Raw genomic sequence first — 19,615 nt, 5'->3', positions numbered from 1 at the left:
ACTAGAGATGAGGATAATGTGAGAGTTGTTGGTAATTGCGGTGGAATTTTTTTTTTCGGTGTTTTGTACGAGTGATTAATTGTGAATGCATTCAGGAGAAATTTAAGGAGTTGTAGCTTCTCTCGTGATTAATTGCAACTTTGATTGCACTCGGGCAATTCAATAAAAATTAATAAATTACTTCTCCGAAACTCCTGGGTCTTTGCATTGATGGTTTAACGATAATTCTAGGTATTGATTCAATAAAATATTTCAATTTTGAAAATAGTATTCCCCATTATTATTCATCCCCCTGTTTGACGGAAAGTTACAATCATTCCAGACGCCAGTGCACAGACAAGCACATCAGCCTCGCTCGTCTCGAGTTTCCGTCTGACTATATTTACCCAGTTACTACTATCGATCCACAACTACCGGCTGTGCCGCTTCCTCCCGAGTTTGTTGTATCCACAAGCGTTCGAGGCGAGACGTCCGACCATTGCAATGATGGTTCCACTGAATTGCAAAAATACGGATGTCGATAGATGTTGCATGGCATCATCGAAGATAGGGTGAAAAAAAAAAAGCTCTCAGGGTGTTGATCGTCGTAAGATGGCGTCGCCACGGGTGATAATGGCCTTTGGTACTCGTTGTTGTCTTTGTGTGGCACCGTGTTGCTCGTTCTAAGCCGGTAATGGCTTCCACCTTGAAATGGCCCACCCATCCACTACCACAAATCGCTTTTCCATTTCGAAAAGAAAAAAAAAATTGTTGAGAGGAGGATAATGACGATCATAGCCTGGAATTTCATCGTATCGCCGACGATTTTTATTCATCATTGGGTTTTATTATCTGTCTAATGTTTGTGAATCAACGCTTAATGATTGATTCCGATGTTGTCATCATCAGTAATAAAAAATTCATAGACAAAAATTTAAGTCACAAGACCACCTTCGGAAATTGTTTAATTGTCTTTGTGGGCTGAGAAAAAATTACACATCATATTTGTTTTGGACAACCAAAATTTTACGGAATAATATGGGAAATGAACGTGTGAAGTGAAGTCAAGTTTCAGAATTTGGTTTCGATGTGACAATGATAAACAAAAACCTCAAAGAATTGATTGTATCAAGGTGGAATAACCGGGAGATCAAACAGTTTTATCTGACTAATGCCGTTGAATCAAAATTTAATGACAGATTGTATCCCATGTGTTAATCATCATCAACCCATCGATAATGAAAACTGAAGAGACCAAAGCGAGAAAAGAAGCTGATGATGGAAGGCACGTTGCTCCCATTAACTGTCATCTACCTAACGACTCGACGCAAATACATCTAAATGGACACGTCTAAATTAGCGATAGTGGTAATGAGCCAAGACACTCGCCCCGAGGCTAACCTACATATTCGATTCGACAGGTTGAATCGTCTCTTGAATTCAACGACGCAAAACAACAACTAAAAACAAAGAAAATAATAGAAAATTTTATCTTGCCGGTATATCATATTCGGAAATGATGATTTAATTAAAGAATTAACTAGGCATTCTTTCTGAATCGTCAAATCATCAACGATTGAGGTCGTGTGATACTGTTCAATGATTCATCAGTTCCGGAGATATTTAGGTTCCTTATGGTGATGACGATTTTATCCTCTTTTTTTTTAATTTATCAAATTGATAAATGTATGCATACAATATCACGGATTTTTCTAGTTCTCAAATTAGTCAGCTCTATCTCAATATTAACAATTTCGCCCAAACGAGTTCTCCGAAAAAATTTTCATCCCCTCACTCGGCTTTAAAAAAATACATAAAAGTCCTAAACATCTCCCACACTAGTCATTTCCTTCAAAAGCATGTCAACTACCCCATTACTGGTCACTATCATATACCCAAGATATCTCCAAAAAATGTTCTTCCATCTCATCCTTCCAGTCCACTAAAAAAAATCCATTACTCTCCTTCATCAATCGTTCCAAGATTTTCCATTGCCCATCATGAATACCCCCTCATGCCCTCCCCCCTTTCCACGCCAGTCTCATCAACAATTCCCCTCATAACTCGCAATAACCTAAATCGAAAGTCGAATCGAAAGTTCATAAATTCTTATCCACTGACCGATCGATTTCACAACGAATCCCGAATCATTGTTCATCAATCGATGATTTCCCCTCCCACCCCCCTCATCGTAGACAGTGGTGAATGCCGCGGTTGCCAAGTGAAATTCCGGAAGCCCACGAAAACGCTTGGGAGACCGGAAGTACCGGGGAGATATCGACATATCTCGCTTTAAGGCGCATATAGCCGGGCATGACAACCCGTCATCCCGCAGGCACGTGGAGAATACAGGGGGTGCACAACGAGAAGGGGTGGTTGGGACGATGGGTGGTGAAGGGAGAGAGATTGGAGTGAGGGAGGGCTGCGTCTTCGCAATTTCAGAAACGGGACGCCCACTCTCCATCTCTCTCTCTCTCTCTCATCCCCTCGAAAAGTTCTTAGGGAAGGCAAGGCGTCTATCGTCTTGCACGTCTGCATAACGTTGATGGCGGCTGTCTCGCTTGGCTTCTCAGTAGAATCGATCTACTCGACTTGCTCTCGAGTGCCTCCAGGGCATTCTCTGTAGACCGGTTGGACTGTTCAGCACTGACAGTCCCGCACACACGATTCCAGGAGTATTTTGTATTGAAACGTGTTGTGGTGAGTGAAGATGAAGAGCAACGAAGTCTAGTCATCAGAGTTATGTTGAGGGAGATGAGGAATTCTTGGGTCATGGGGGAGGTGGGTCTTGGGAAAATGCATGTTGGGGTTGTGGAGGAAAGGTTGGGATGCGAGGGGGTGAGGACAAGTAGATGATGAATTGGAAAAATTTAGGGGGTGAAGACAGTGGGAAGAATGAAGATATTCATTGGGAGGAGGACTTTACGTCAGTTTTTGGTCGAATTTAGTTATCACTTATTTGTTTTTTTGAAGAAGAAGAAGAAGAAGAAGAAGAAGAAGAAGAAGATGGGAGAGAGGTAATTTAACGTTGCATCATCGATAAGGGGAATTTAATGGACAGAGGTCAATGGCACATGGTATTTTTCTAAGTTCATGAAATTGTTGAGAAATAGTTTACGAGAATGTCAGCGAAATAATCAAATTTAAGGTGATTTAATGGTGAATGGAATTTTTCTTGGGATATTTGTGCAAATTAACTTCAGTTTTTGGTCAGAACGTAGCTGTTGTTTGTTTGTTTTTTCTTCGAGGGAGACAATTAGAAAAAGGTAATTTGTAATTGCTTCATTGATAAGGAGAATTGAATAGACAGAGGTAAATGACACAATGTTTTTTGCTTGACATTTTGAGTTCATTCAACTGCTGTCGAATAGTTCAGACACTTGAAAAAAATGATGAAGATGGAGATAGTGAGGAAAGACATTTTCTTTTTCAAATACAGCGGATTGGAGAGAGGTAATTTGTCACTGTCTTATCGATAAACGTCATTAAATGGGCGGAAGTCAAGGACATGAAGTGTTTGTTAAAAATCCATTCAACTCTTCGTCTGACATCAGTCGCAATAATAAAGAAATTTATTGTATGTCAGGATTTTTCAAAATGTTTTTTTTTCAAGGAAAAAATTCGAGGGAGGTTATTTGTCATTGTCTTGTCGATGATGACAGCTGAGGTGCAGAGGTCAATGACACAATTTTTTTTTAAAGGTCATTTAATTCTCGTCGTGTAGATCGAGACTTTCAGAAGAAGAATCAGAATGAAGAGAGAACAAAAAATAGAAGGATTCATTGAAAGAAAAAATTTTCTTCAACTGTTGCCACATGAAGAAATAATTGATTGCATATGTACAATCACATTTTGGTCGGAATTTGCTGGTAATTTGTTTGTTTTTCCTAACGAACAAGATTGGATAGGTAATTAACCATTGTCTCATCAATGGTGATAGGTGAATAGACAGAGGTCAATGACACAGACGGTATTTTGGAGTTAATTTGATAATTGACGAATAATTCATGAGATGTTTGCGAAATAATTTTTACACGGGGAATTTTATCGTGACATTAATTTTTTCTGTAATATTTCATCGAATATTTCTGGAAGTTGTAGGCTGAGAATAAATGCTGGTGTTGTGAAACATAACTGGGGGAAGGGAGGCAAAAATACAGAGGAGAGGTGAGAAGAATGAACAAGTGAAGGCCTTCAGAAAAGTAGTGAGAACGAAGATAATGAAATGAATGAAGAAATTAATTGCGAATTGAAATTTACTTGAGTTGGTAGTTAGAGCTAACGGAAATATGATAAGAAAGTGTTTCTTATTGTTTTTTTCCTGATAAAGGAGAGGGTGGAGAGAAAATTTATGAGAGAAAATCAACTTTGAACCCATTTTTCGGGAAAGAATCCTTTGGGAACGGGGAAATGTAGGTAAATGAGAAAAATGAAGCAGGAAAATCCATCAGATAAAAGGAGAAGGTGAAGTTCAGCATAAAATTGAAACGAGACTCATGAATATTTTAGATTTTTTGGAACTTTTGTAAAGAATTTGATTTCCAGGATAATTGAGTACTAAACGAAGGAAGAGTTCAAGTAACTCTCAGTATTCTTGTTGTCCTGTTATTCTAAAGGACCAAATTTCATGATTTTTCTTCCCTAAATCGACTTCAATGTTATTCGTTCCAATAGAATTGCAAAAAATCCACAAAAAATTTCAATCTCAAGATTTTTTTTTGATACATCGACGAAGAAATGTCTTCGAAAGATGCGGAGCATTCCATGAGCACTTCACTCTCCATTAAACATCTCGAAACTGAAGCGAAATACTGGAATTTTCTCTCACCACTTTTTTTCCCCACCTCTCACTTAGGTCTACAAAAAATGTCCTGCGAAAAAAAACATTTTCATCTCTTCCAGATTCCGAGATATTTATCAAAAACTCGTTCTAATGTTGAGTTATCTCTTCATATTTTTTCCCTGTTCCCGAAGGTGAGGAATTGTATGCTACAGGAAATTGAACACAGAACACTTTGTTTTGGAGGATCCTGCAGGAAGAGAGAAAGAGGAGAATGGAGGGAATGAAGGGACGAGAACAGAACCGCGTGTTTACATTGAAACGGAAGACGTGGTGACACGACCACTGTCGCGATACGTTTACCACCCTCGTCGATCATACTAACGCGTCTACTTTCCAAACCGTTGTGTAAGTTGTACTTGCTATGTGTATGTTACTCCCTTGGAGTACGATCGATACTCGAGACAACTCTGTCGTTGGACTCGGTATTTTTCCCCTCTGCCCTGGGCTCTTATGTACGCCACTCCCACGGATGTATACATACATGTTCATCGTTTTTTTTTTCATTTATCTGGATAAAAAAATATTTTGCAAAAATTTCAGGATAAATACGTTTTGATTGCAGAGAGATATTTTGCAAATTGATATTTTTCATCGAAATCCAAACAAAAATTTGGAAGCATTTTAATGCGCCTCCCCTTGGAGCCTGCAATGCCCTCAACTTTCCAAACAAGAATTTCTCTTTTTCACCAATAAAAAAAAACGTCAAAAAAAAAAACTTGCTTTGAAATATTTTCTTTTTTCATACATCGCAAGTACACGACTCCATGCAGACTATTTTCCTCCACCTCTTTTCAGTGGGTATATTTTCGAGTGGAGAGCAAAGCGCAAGAGCTTTCAGATTTTTTCGCTGGTGCGCCAGAAAAGCACGGGCTTTCCACCCCCGCGTTCTCACAGCGAGTGGGCGGCAGGCTTATAACAGAGGGAAAAAAGGAAAAATAGTGAGGGAGAAAAAAAATATTCAAGAGAGGGAGATGAAACCGGCCAATCGGGCGGCTCAGCCCTCTCACTCTTCCTCTCTTCCTCTTATTTTTTTTTTTCTCTTCTTTTCCTTCAGGGCCGGGGTTTTCAGACACTGCACAAAAGGTGCACGTGCGGATGTATTGATGTCTCGACGACATAGGCTTCGCAGTTGCACGGCCGCTTATCGATCCACGGTGTAACCCACGCTTCTATGCCTCTCTCGGAAGGCCTCCCAACCCCCTTCGCCTCTCACTCTCATCCCCTTTACTGGCGTGCAACCGCCTCCTCGAGCGTCACATCCCTTCATTCTCCCTCCCATTCGTCTTCCCGGTGTACGGGGGAGACACCTCTCGCTGTGGGCTCCCAACATCGGCAAATGTCTTCGCTTCGCCGGTTGTCAAGCCTTTCGGCGAGGATGTTGCATGGCACTCTTGGATGGCAGGGGAAAACCGAGCAAATATCATTCGAGGGGTGGAAATGCCGAGGAATGCCATGGGGAGAAGCGCAAAGGGAATCGAATACTTTATTTTATTTAGAAACGTTTGACAGTCGAGGATTGCTAGTTGTGGTGGGCTGTTGGATTTTTTTTCGCGAAGATATGTTATTCGTCTTTTAGGAGAAAATGTTATCCTTTTTGACGGTTATATATTCCGCGGGGTTTAATGGATTAACTGAGATTACATTTATCCCAAATTTGAATATCTCATACTGAATAAAAAAAATTTTTACGTGTCATAATATAGAAAGTATATCAACACTATAAATTGGAAATTTTTATATTTATCTGCAGCAGCATAATCGCGAAAAAATGTAGACGGATTTATTAACCTTTAAAATCACTAATTTCCCCCACGAATGTAATCGAGCAGATGATAATAAAATATAAATGTCAGAAGGCAATTGAGAAAATTTTATATACCACAAAAAAATTTCCAACTGTTTCACTGAGTCTCGCAAATTAGCGGATCTATCTAAAGAATTATTTTTTTAAACCTTCCCGTGTGATTTTCACACTTCACTATAATTACCCTGAAATGTTAACTCTCAAAAAACACGAGGGAGTCAAAAATAGACGTGAAAACAATCAAAAAATGTATTTCACCCGTGAAAAACCTGCCAGCGCTGCCGAAACAGCATTCGAAAGTGGCTGACTTTCAAAATGCCTCACTCAACCATTTACGGGTACAAGTGGTATATATTGTAGGTAGTTTGTACAGTGAGTACAAATGCGAGCGTATGCCACCGGAATTGCGAAATATCGCGACCCCAGAGACGTAATGACACGACCAAGAACTCGTTACCTGAATTTTTAGCGCAGAAAATTTTCAACAAATTTTGAAAATGGGGAATTCTTGTTTCTTGAGAGTTCACTAAAGAAATATCGAATTAAATTGCCAAAGTTTCCGGAAATTTCAATGGTCGTTTCAACTGCAACAGTAATTTTTGAAAAAAAAAATCATTACGATAGCAATAACAGTTGTAAAGATATTGTCTAAATAATTGTTTTGTAGTTTAAATGACCATTGAAATTTCCCTCAGTGAAGTGACCGGATAAAAGATATCAGTCACGATGAGTTTTTCTGCAGTATGCGTAAGTGTTTGAACCATATACACAACTTAATCTACTATCAGTGGAATTCCACAGAATTTTCCGAATCGAGACCTACTTTCCGGTTGATGTGTGTGGAGACGCAACCTAAGCTGTAATAATACGGAGATGACTCTTCCTCGTTCTCACTGATATCAATGAGCTAAATCCATTGTCTTATCACTTTCACGATTTTTTTTTATGCTATATGGCTTTCTCCTACGCTTTACGATTCATTTCGTTCCCATTGTTGCTTTTTATCGTTGACAGCTTTCGTACATCTTCATTCGAGAAAAATTATCGCCTGTTCTTGGGTGTTTTCGACGTTTAAGGGGGATAATTGACCTGTCACTTGCATGTAAAGTAATATTATTGGAAATGAGAGAGAAAGGAGAGAATGGGTTTCAAGTTTACTTCGAAAGGTTCCAGTCGAAGAAAATGTCAGGGAATTTGTTTTGCAGTTGAGAAAATTGTCTAAGAATAATCCAGACAATTTTTTCATGTAGAATTTTAGATATTTTTTTCTAGATTTTCCGAGTCACTTGATGACTTGACAGCAATTTTCAGAAAATTCCCTCCCACCCATAAATTCCTATAGTTCACGTTACATTTAGAATAAAGCCTTATTTAACAATTTCCCTCGTAGAAAATTAACAAAAATTCATCCTTTCATCTTGCCGATACCTCAAGCCAATAATCAACCCGTCACTTGCATAATTACGAATATCATCGTAAGTCAAAGAAGAAAAAGACTGAATAATTTCTTCGCTAAAGTTTCTTTTTTCCAGCGGTGAAAGCGCTCGAAGGAAAGAGTTCATTACCCACCGAATTCGGCAGGGACCGGTTTCTACTTTAAATTACGTTACGAAATGAAGCGATCTCACAGCTAAAGAAATGGTTCCACCCGGCCAAATCGAGTTTTGTGATTTTTAATTTAATTGTAATTTCATATTAACATGAGATAATCATTACACTGGAATGACGGCTGATGGTGCAAAATATAATTCGAAATATGATTAGAGATATGTATGATGAACTGGACAAACATGTTTTGAAACAGAGAGGTGGATTTTCCATTACCGGTGTTATTTCCACCGAGTTTCTGAGCATTTTAGCTCTAGCGATTGCCAGCGCTCCCCCATGCTAACTCAATTTAGTAATTGCATTCGAGTTGCTCGTGGTATAGCTGCGGTTTGAAAATTATCGTATTGGCTTTCAATGGATTCTTCAATTATTCATGACAACTGTATGAATTATTACAAGACTCTTCAATACTCTATTTTATGATCGTTTGTAAATACATTTGTTGATAATCCTGACTTATTGAAAATCCTGGTGTACAGTTAATAGTCAGTCGTATCAGAAATTGATGACTTTTCGAGTAAGTGAAACAATTTGTTCACATCCTCACTAAATCAATAATGAAACGTGTAAAGTATAAATTTATTTGTTTGCCTAGCCATACAAGTATTCAAGTCGATTGCAACTTACTGAGTGATCAATCAAAATTACCGTACACTTCGTGCATACAATTAGACATAGGTAAAAATTACCTCCCAAATATGCGACTAATTAAAAATATAATATTCTTTTTGGTGGGGAGTTTTCATATATTGACGATAAATTTCGATAAATTAGATAGTTTACATCGATTTACTGCTGAGAAAAATGAAATTTTATCTTCTACCACAAATGATTATGACAATAATTTAATAATATCTTTCAAACTCGAAGATATTCTTCGGAAAACAGTTGGGAGACCAGTCAACTTGAAATATTTTACCGCTACACTACTGAATTTCCTCCAGAGGTAATTCCACCAGATAATCTCTTTTTTATTCCATTCATCAAACTCGTTTACTCCACAGTCCTCCCCTCTCCCCCTCTACCTCATCAAACCAACAGCAATTTTACCTTTTATACTGCCAGACGACGTGTGTGGTGTCTGTGGTGTGTGCGAAGTTAGCGGCAACGGCGAACCCGAGGAGGACGCGGAGTGTTCCAATTTGGAACTCACCGCGCTCCACATCTCGAACATGTTGAACGCCGTGGTGACCGTTCTTGTCCTCGTGCTCCGGACGATATTCCGTGCGCGAGCACATATACGTTAAACTTATAATCCGTTTGTATGAAATTACATAAAAATAATTTTCCAATTATAATTCCACCTGTCACATGTCACACCAGCGGCGATCCAGCGCCGCTTGACACAACACTTGCCCCTTGTCCCCCTCACACACACACACCCCTCCCCGCCCCTCACCTGCCGCAGATAAACAACAGTCAATTACAGAGATTCCTTAAAATCCACGGGGGTTCCTTAACCTCGCACGATGCGAAATTATCGAGTGCAACATCCTGATTACAGCCAATTAAAACCTGAAAGTTAAATCCATGGAATGTTTTTCTTTTTCGTATACGAAAAAGCTCAATTTTTCATTTTTTCTGGAAGATATTCTGTTCTGAGATTTGGAAGTTCAGTTTGAATATGAAGTTTTCATATTAATGAGTAAAAAAATATAGATATTATTAACAATTTTAAATTTACGGAATAATTTTTGACTTAAATAATTTTCTTGAAGGAGCAACTTTACTCCCGAAATAAAAATAAAATTCTCTTCCCATTTTTAATGAACCAAAAGTCATTTGTGTATCCCCGTTCCAACGCACCCCCAAAATCGTCTACCTACCCCGAAACCACTAATCCCCGGTTCCCTCAGCACTTTGCGAAATAAAAATAATGCCCTTCTGTCTAAAAAATCATATTCATGTCAATGTGAATCTCTTTCCTCTTCCCTCTCATTTTTCCATTCTCCTCATTTTTCCCTGCATACCGCACATTGTTTGTGCGTCGAGAAATATGAATTAAAATGGTTGATGGGTGGATGATTGGAGGCTGAAAGGAGGCCACAGAGATCGTCGATTAAAAAAAACCATTTAAAAAAATCCCAGACTCTCTGGAGATTTGAAATGTATCCTCAGTCTGCGCATTTTTATCCCTCCTTATTTTATTTTTTTTTCCCCACACGCCGCACACGATCACCGCGAGTTTTTACTATTGAATGAGACAGGCGAGAGCGACTCGTGACGCCTGCAAAAGTGGAGCACAAACCCTAGGGCTATTCGCGCGTCGAGAGCGAAATGTCTCTCATTTCATTCCTATCGTGATTTCTCACCCTCTGGGGCTCAAAATTTCACACTCCATTGTCCCTCCGTCTCTTCCCCCTTCCCCACCCTCTCCGTAAATCTAAAATAAAATTGAATTTCGTCAGCGGTGAAGAGAAATTTTTATTTTTTCTCCTCAAATTGAAAATAATTTCATCGATTTTTCTCCCGATGCCAGCGGCAATTGGCGTAAAACGCAAAATTTATTCAACAACAGGTCTCGTAAGTCTCCCAGAAGGACGTTACCTGCAACGATAATCGATCGTTAACTCTTACTGATCGATGCGAGTGACACACAAATGTAGGAGAAGAGAAAAAAAAATAGTTAAATTGAATCGACAGTGGGGTAAAAAAGTCGACGCACGCTTCAAACGAGATTGAGTACAACATTCCACGTTAACTCGATGAGTCGTGGGATAATAGGGGTACGGGGAGGATAGGGAGGTATTCGCACCAGGGGGTATTGGGTGGCATTAGGATGCATGGTTGCATTTTGAGGCTTGTGGGAGGATGACCATAAATCCTGTCCCCTCTCGATGGAACATGGCTGGTTTTTATTACCAGGGTTTTTACACAATTGGAGTGATCAGTCCCGACATTTCCCATTGTAATGAGGGAGGGCTTGGAGTAAATTGTTGGGGGATTATTGTAGGGTAATTAAAGGGATTTTTGCCGGTTGGTTAAGTTGATTGGGGAATTGAGATTTGGCGGTGATAAATTACACACAAAGAAACTGTCATAAAATTACAAATCCGTCTCTAAGCGGTGATTTGAGTGAAGTTCGCACAACTTTTTTTCATAATGTTCAAAGTGTATCTCAAATTTCAATGGTGAAAGTAAAATTTTAATGAAGACCTCATTTGTACAACACAAAAATACAGAGAGGGTCTTAACAAAAATTACAAGTACACTTTGACGATTAAATTTAAGTCGACTTAACTTAGTTGATCATTTCGTTGTTGACGTTACAGTGAATTGAGAGAATAAATTAGTCCTGCTAAAATCTTTTTTCCCTAATGATATCGTGCTGTGTGGTAAATCCGTTAACTGATCGACAAAAATAATTTCATGAAAATATAATTTCATACGATTAATACGATTATACGGTTATACGATTAATTAATTAATAATTATGGCACACTTGAACTCGTTTGGAGTTGACATGAAGTTACGCTAAATAGAAATTATTTCATAACGTAATCTTCAGTTAAGAAATCTAGTCTAATTCTGAATTGATACTTCTGAAGAAAATACCTACTATTGACCTATCAATAAATCACAACAGAACCGAATAACATACCTCACATAGACATTTGATTTATTTTTCAAATGTCTGTGAGAGAAATGTAAAATTCACCCTTTTTTTGTAACTCCCAAAATAGTTCCCACCACTGAAAAAAGAAAAAAAAAATCACGAAATCCCAGTCGTTTCATCCCTGCACTTTGAGTACTTCCCCTTTAATCCGAATGCACCCTGAAGAGAGAAGTCGTTTGAGCGAGAGCTCACGAAAGCTCGTCGAGGGGGAACCGCACTCTGCTATCGAGCGAGCCTACCGCCTACATATACACTAAACACGATATCTCACAGTAGGGTGAAATACACTAACTTCCCTCCACCAATACTTTCCCATTTCCCTTGCACATAAACGCCTGTATATTCTCCCCCTATCCCCGTAGAAGATACCACGCCGCTATTTTATGCCGGTGAACACGAGGCAGGTATACATGCATATGTATTTCCCATGTAACTGGCGCCACGTAGGTTGTTGCTGGCCCTAGTAGCCCAGTGCCTTTTACTCCGAGTTATATATCAACCTCCCCAACTCTACACCCGTGTACATAACCCCATGTGCATACAATTTTTTTTTTGTTTACTTTTCTGGGTTTCGTACTTTACTTGTGAATGTGGAGGACGATAGTCTGTCATGAGTATCGTCATTATTTATGACTGAGGAATGTATAAATGGCTTTTGGATATTTTTTCGAGCTTTTGTGATCGAAATTTTGGCAATTTTCAATGTATAAGTGGGCGAAGGGTTATTTATGACATGTGTTATGAGGATGAGGAGGCTGATCCTAGATTCATCACGCCACAAGGGAAAAGAATTCGAAATAACGCGTCGGGTAGCGAAAAAAATTATAACAGAAAAGCTCACGATGAAAATAATTCGTCATTTAAGCGTGACAGACTTTCGAGATATCGATAATTAATCAATTTTAACGGCATCCTCAAAGCTATTCCCCTTTTTATTATAAAAAAACGTGACGCAATTCTAAAAGCCTGGCGACCCTCCAAAAGAAAGTACCCTCTCACCCTGCCGTACCACCACCGCGAAAACCCCTTATCATCCTCGAGCAGTGCCGCCATATCCGGACATTTGCGGGGTATACGGGCGCCCCTGTAAAATGGAACAGGAGATGGTTAAAGTCGGTCGCGGCATGCTTCGCACCGCGGAAAGTGAAACTAAACGTGGCGCACACGGAAACCAGGACGAGTTGCGCGCAAGGGGGTTGTGTTTGTTGGAGAATGGGCAAGAGGAGAGTGGAGTTGGGAGGGTCCAAGAGGCGTTTTCACTCCTGGTTACCTCACTCTTCCTCTCGTATCCTCCAACGGACCACGTGCACTGGGAGGGGAGGACCTTTAAACCGAGTGAGATGTCCTAGAACGTTAGTACGTACTCCACGTGAGCCATTTTTACAGAGCTGTATAATTCGTGGAATAAAAAAATTTCAATTTCCCTATTTTTAAATTAATGGACAATCGATAGATTAATATTTGGGAATTGCAACAATTAGAATCCATTTCACTGACTCCTGTACTAATTATTCAATTAATTATAGTGCTATGCGATGATAAATTTTTTCATTAACCCTCTTACGTCATTAAGCAATTAATCAACTAATTAAGTCAGTGTGAATTTCCATTTCGCCGGTGAGAAATAGTTTTGCCAATTCATTTCAATAATGATTTCATCAATCAATGAAAAAATTCTGCATTAATGGATTAAAAATATCGTAGATCTGCTAATGTTCCCATTAATGTTCTCAATTAATTAATTAATGTTGCAATTACGCTTTTAAATAAAAAATTAGTGATGCTTTTCTCCATTAATTTTTTCCATCACCACATGGAAAAAAAAAATTAATTGACGTATAAATTTATTTCCCTAATTATTCGATCAATTAAATCGAGAAAAAAATGCACAATTAGTTGTATATTTAAACAAGAGGAGCATTAAAACTCCATAATGTTAAAATCTCGACTAACCACGGAAGCGCAGTGCATCGTTCGTGCATCGCAGAGTCCGTATGAATTATTTTCGCCGTCGGGGGCATCGCATCTTATTTAGGTCGTGTACACGTAGTCTACTCCGCGACATGGCAGTAGATTCAACGCGCGAGCCAGGCCGGCCACCGACGCCACGGAAGTAGCCGACTCCACGACGTTCTCTGTGTTGTGCTGCACTTCTAGCTCTAGCCGGCTAGAGTCATAGAGCATTCCATCTTTTTCTGTCGTTCCGCGCCTTCCATCGCGCCTATTTTTTTTTTTCCTCAACTGCTCTTGTGAACGGGAGTAAAGGGGGTTCTCTCTTCGCTTTATACCCTCGTCCCTTGCACCCCCGTCCCGCAGTATTCCTCTCGACATTCGCGCTTGAGACCACCAACACCCGATCGATCCCTTGGAAATGGCACGCGAGACGTAGACCTTATCATTTTTTTTTTTGTTAATAGGGGTTTCGTAATACATAAACATTCGAAGGGAAATGGAGAAAAATGGAAGTCACGGAATTACTACGTTTTTTTTGTACAGATCGCAATGTGGATTCAATAGTACTCAGTCATCAAAATTTTTGGATTTTTTTTGCGTGAGATAAATTTTTTTTTAAACGTCTGAAGCAACTGCATTACTTATTATTTTCTTAACATTCGGTTTTTATGAGTAAGTAGTTGAAGTTACTCAAATTTTGGGAATGGGAATAAATTTTTAACGATCCTAAATCAATGATGTTTATGGTGGCTAATTGTTCGATTTTTTTAGGGAGAAAAATATGCATAATTTCGTTAATTTCATTCATGATTCACGTAAATGATACGATACTCAATGTGAATAGGACCATTCTTGTGTGTTGGAACACTCCTCGATTATTTTCCTTTTTCGTGAGTTATTTGAAAATGACAAAATGCAATTCATTTCCCTACATTTCTACACAAAAAAGTGACGTCAACTGCCTAAAAAGCCTTTCAATTGAATGTACGCGGAAAATTATTTTAAAAAATCATCTAATAATGGCCAAAACCCCAAAAAAACAATAGAAACATCCTGATCAACCCAAATAACTCCCTAGAAAATAATCCACTAAAAAACCCCGGGAAAACTAATATCCGCAAAATGAGAACCTCCTCCGATTTACTAGACTCACGTGTACGCATATATGCGTGCGGTAACACGCACCGAGGTGCTGCCAATACAACACATCCACGCACCCACCTAGAGTTTATATTAGCAACGAACAAGAAAGAAAAAAAAAAAACATATATTCCCACCCATACACCCATACCACGCCAGCAAGTACCAAGTCACAGTATTACTTAATAATATCCATAACTAGGCGACACGAATAGCGAGAAGGGAGAAAGGCGGGAAGAAGAAATATGATGAAGTGCAATCTCACTTGCACTGTTTTATCACTCCATGCGTCCCCCACATACGCATCGCAATTATCCGCGATGCTCCCCGCTTCTACCCCCGCCCCATCCATCCCTCCTGACCTCTGAGTCACCCCCCTCAGTAATAAAAAAAAATCCCAGAACAGAATGAAAATCAAGAAAAAATGAGAATTGAGCAATTGTGTCACGACAATGGTAAACCCACCAGTCTCGTGAAATCTCCAACGTCCCTCCGATCCACCGGCAATAATTGATGAAAAAAAAAATATAATAATCACAGTATCATCCTCAGCGTACAAGAGCTCAACAAAAATCACAGACTGCTCTCGCACCACCACTCAATATCAACAACTTAAAAACAAAATTAAGCAATTGAACTATCACGTAATCACTACCACTGACTTCACCGGGTCCTCACTATTCCCATTCTCACAACCAATAACAGTAGAAATCTCTGGTAGACCAACGAATCCTGTCCCAAACAAATAATAAACTCTGAATAAATGAAACTGATTACTCATAAACTCAATTGATCAGGCACTGTTACTCCTCGATAAATACAACTAAATTCAACTGCTGTTTATCCCCGTGTGCACCCTCACTCACTTGTAAATTGTGGTTAAAAAAAAAAATAATAATAAACATATATTCAATGGAAACACCGGTTAAACCACCGTGACTGACAACTAAATCACCTCAGTGTACACGAGACCGTTGGTCGTACGGTTATGATGGGGAAACGTGGGTTTGTTACGCGACCGTGTCTCTGGGTTGACTGGTGTGCCGCGCAAGACCAGACAGCCCCACCATCCCAATTCTTTCTCTCCCCTTCGTTCCATCGGAGGGAGACTACGAGGCGCGGACGAGAGAGAGAGAGTGAGGGAGGGAGAAAAAAAGAGAGAGAGAGAGAAAGAGAAAGGGACGTTTGTGAGTGAGTGAGGGACAGGGATGTTTTGTATTATGATGGGATACGGGGGTGGATGTGAGAGGGGGTGAGGAGGGACTGTTGAAGGGTGGCCGAGGGGGAGGAATGCATAATGCGAGAATGCTGGATGAGAGTGGATACGAAGGGAAGTGATGAGAAGAGAACGGGAGAGATGAGGATGTTGGGGTAGGTTTTACCGAGGATTTTAACTCATCCCTGTGGCTGCGGCCTTGCGCGATTTTCGCGCTCGATAAAGTGAGAGGGAATGGAAAAAGGGGGGGAGGGAGGGAGGGCGAATGGTTGAATGGGAATGGTTTTTGGAGAGAGAGAGAGAGAAAGAGAGGGGTGAGGGGGAGGGCTAGAGACACCATAACCGAGTCACCTCATTCAGGAATTCTCATCAGAGGGATGGGTTGCAGCGGAATTCGAGGCGCAAGAGGGGGATAGGGGGAGGGTAAAAGGGTCAGACGTGGTGGACAAGGGAGGGGGGCGGGGGTATTGAGATGTTGAGATGGAAAATTAATAGTAAAAATCGAAAGGGAAGATGTGAAAATTCTCACGGTGAAATTACATTCAATTGTTGTATTTTTCTTCGTTTGTTAATCAGTTAATTGTTACTGTGTTGGCGAACTAGGAGATGACAGGGAATTTTTTAAGGGTATCCATCGGGAGGGGTCATTGGGGGGGGGGCGGTCGATAACGTAAGGGTGAAGAGTCGATTAGTAAATCTGAAGGGAAATTATGTGCAATATTGTATTTTTAGAGGGTCAAAGGGAGTAATGAAGTAACGAAGTTGTTGGTACAAAGGGCGGCTGTTGAATATTGAATAAAAGATTTTTAATAGCCGAAGGAGATGAGAGGAATATTCAAATTTATGGGTGGGTAAATGTTCTTGGAATTTTGGTATTTTAAAGAAAATGAATCGCCGGGGGTGTGATTATATAATCCGGGTAAATGTCAATATGCATTTTCTGTAGTCAATGTCATTTTGATTTGACTGAAGCAAAAACTAATTGGACTCCGGTGATTTTGGTTCATTTCACCCTGTTTTAATTTTAGTTTGAGTAGAATTTTGTTTCAGTCGTACAATTGTCCATTGCTGGGGAAGGTTTGATATTGCTCGAGGGATACTACCTGCCTAGAATAAAGAGCCACCGACAATACCTGAGAATCCAGCTGACAATGACTGGCATCGACAATACCGACTTCAAAATGAGGAATGAGAGAAAAAATAAGGCATACTCCCTCTCCCAGGGGGAGGTGGAGAGCAGAGGAAATATAAATATCTAAGTGTATGCCGAATAAAATTTTTGGAGGGGGCTGTAAACCTAGCGGTAAAATGGCGGTCACTCGATATCCGTAACCGTTAGGTTTTCTTTTATTAATTCGCGATCGAATGGATCGAAGACTGATATCGTGGGAGTTGTTCAATATGATTTTTTCGTCCTTTATTCGAAAGGTTTTATTTTTCAACACCAGCTTGCGAGGATGTGCCACCTTGAGAGAATAGTTTGTAAGGGATGAGGGTGGAATACAGTGCTGTATCCATTCAATGTCAAAACAGATGTTTTTATGGGAAACGGGTTCAGCCGTAAAATGGTTATTGAGTTTGTCTATTCAAATGAAGAAATTATTTTTGGAATGAATTTATATTTTGAATATAGTGAAGTCTATTTTAAATTGATGAGTCTCATTTTAATTCTCTAATTATATCAGTGGCACGTGACTTCACGAGAAATTATCAGAAAACCTTCTGGACTACATTTATGCACTTGAAAAAAAAATGTGTTCTATCCTTTTTTTCTTGAAATTATCTACCAATAAGATAATTACACGAAAAAATAATTTGAATATTGGGTTTGATGTGACAGGAATGACATCGAATGATCATTTTACTTGATAAACCACCAGGATAATAAAACATTTTTTTGCAAAATTATGGCAATCTCCAAAATTATGTCATTCTCCTTAAATAAGTATTTTTTCATTATTAAAAAAATATTTTACTTGCCAAAATCTCTCTAATATTCGCGACGCTCGAGCCAGTGTCCTCCTCCCCTAATCGATTTGAACTAAGTGCTGTCTAACGTTAGAAGTAAAACGTGACCTGTATGACTGGCGCAAACCCCTTCCCATAACCGAAAAGCCGTACTCCTCATTCCTAAACAAGTGTGGTTTTTTTTCGGCAGATTACAGTTATCTAAGGCCCCTCCGGGCTCACTGTCAATGACCCACCTTTCGCTTGGGAACTATGACCAGCTACATCACGTTAGCCGTGCACGGATTGTGAAATAGAAATAATGAAAAAAAAAGGTGGGAACTCGCGACACAAAACGTGGTACCATAAAGAATACGTTATGTACTTTTAGGCGCGGTTCCTCCTACACTCGGTGTCAATGACTCAATCTAAACTGTTCAAATAGACGGCCCAATAGGTACCTAAATCAATAGTATTTACATTACAATATAGCGGAAAGAAGTGCTTTACCTCTTTCACTCAAAAAAAAAATTGGAGAAATGTTAAACGAACAATTTGTTTGAGTGACTTTTCAATTTTCCGATGAATGAGTGAGTCATTTACGGATATCAATCATCATAATTTCTATTCGAGCGTTCGAAACAACACATTTACTTGAATTACTTCAAAATTCATCACGAAGTCAGAACAAAAAGATTTTTCCCCCTTTTTCAAAATTTATATCTGCGCAACTAATAATTCTTCAAAAATTACTCTATCACCCATTAATCCCCCTACGATGGGGCCCTCTTGTTACCAAAACCAACGTGTCCCCAATACCACTCGAATACGATTATTTCTGTGTGGAAAAACTGACGCAACATTATTTAAGGTTTCCAACTTTGTTTGTCTAACCAAAGTATTTTTACTTTCATTTGGATTTTCAACTAAACAATTTTGAACGAAAGCAGTCACATTCGAATGGATTGATACGACATATCGACCATTCGTAGCTGGCTACAATAAATTATATTCAACTCCATCATATTAAAAAAATTTTATAACATTTAAAAAATTAGATGACATGAGTAAAAAAATAACTTCCATAATTTTCCAATTTAAATAGCTACAAAGCTCAGAGGTTCATAACTATTTTTCTGAACAAGTTCCATTAAAAAAAATTCATCGCTTCAAAAAACAAAATTATTCCATCCATCAAGAATTCACACCCCCCTTCCTCCCTCCAGAACGAATAAAAAAAGAGTGAAAGTTATTTAGAGAAAACTCGTCGATGAGGTGTCATCGACCACCAATGATAAATAATGAAGAAGGGCGTTATATCAACTCCCTACCCCACGATTCCGCTGGGGCATTAAACCTACATGTAACCGGAAGAACAGCAAGCCCCCACCCACCCCAGTTGAACGACTCACATTTCGTTTTTCGTTCGCACACAGAATCGATAAGCCCCCTCCCTTCCTCTGGGCATCGCCCGGCGGTGCGTGAGTTTTTTTTTTTAGTCAAGATGTA

General features: G+C 39.3%; 1 protein-coding gene across 6 annotated transcripts in view; it reads right to left on the bottom strand.

Moving 5' to 3' along the window:
• The window catches only part of LOC135162084 (probable nuclear hormone receptor HR3), a 104,921-nt gene that overhangs the window by 46,717 nt on the left and 38,589 nt on the right, over positions 1 to 19,615 (bottom strand). The window contains exon 1 of one of the 6 annotated variants that reach the window (XM_064120211.1): positions 9,285 to 9,566. The exons of the other annotated variants lie outside the window; for them this stretch is intronic. Coding sequence (XP_063976281.1) covers positions 9,285 to 9,408 — 124 coding nt within the window. The 5' untranslated portion in view covers positions 9,409 to 9,566. Of the gene's footprint in view, positions 1 to 9,284; positions 9,567 to 19,615 lie in introns of those variants that run through there. 6 annotated transcript variants of the gene reach the window in all.

The sequence above is a fragment of the Diachasmimorpha longicaudata genome, chromosome 5, assembly GCF_034640455.1.
Source record: "Diachasmimorpha longicaudata isolate KC_UGA_2023 chromosome 5, iyDiaLong2, whole genome shotgun sequence".
NCBI classification, from domain to species: Eukaryota; Metazoa; Arthropoda; class Insecta; order Hymenoptera; family Braconidae; genus Diachasmimorpha; species Diachasmimorpha longicaudata.
The sequence above is the reverse complement of the archived record's forward strand: the minus strand, read 5'-3'. Positions and strand labels throughout refer to the sequence as shown.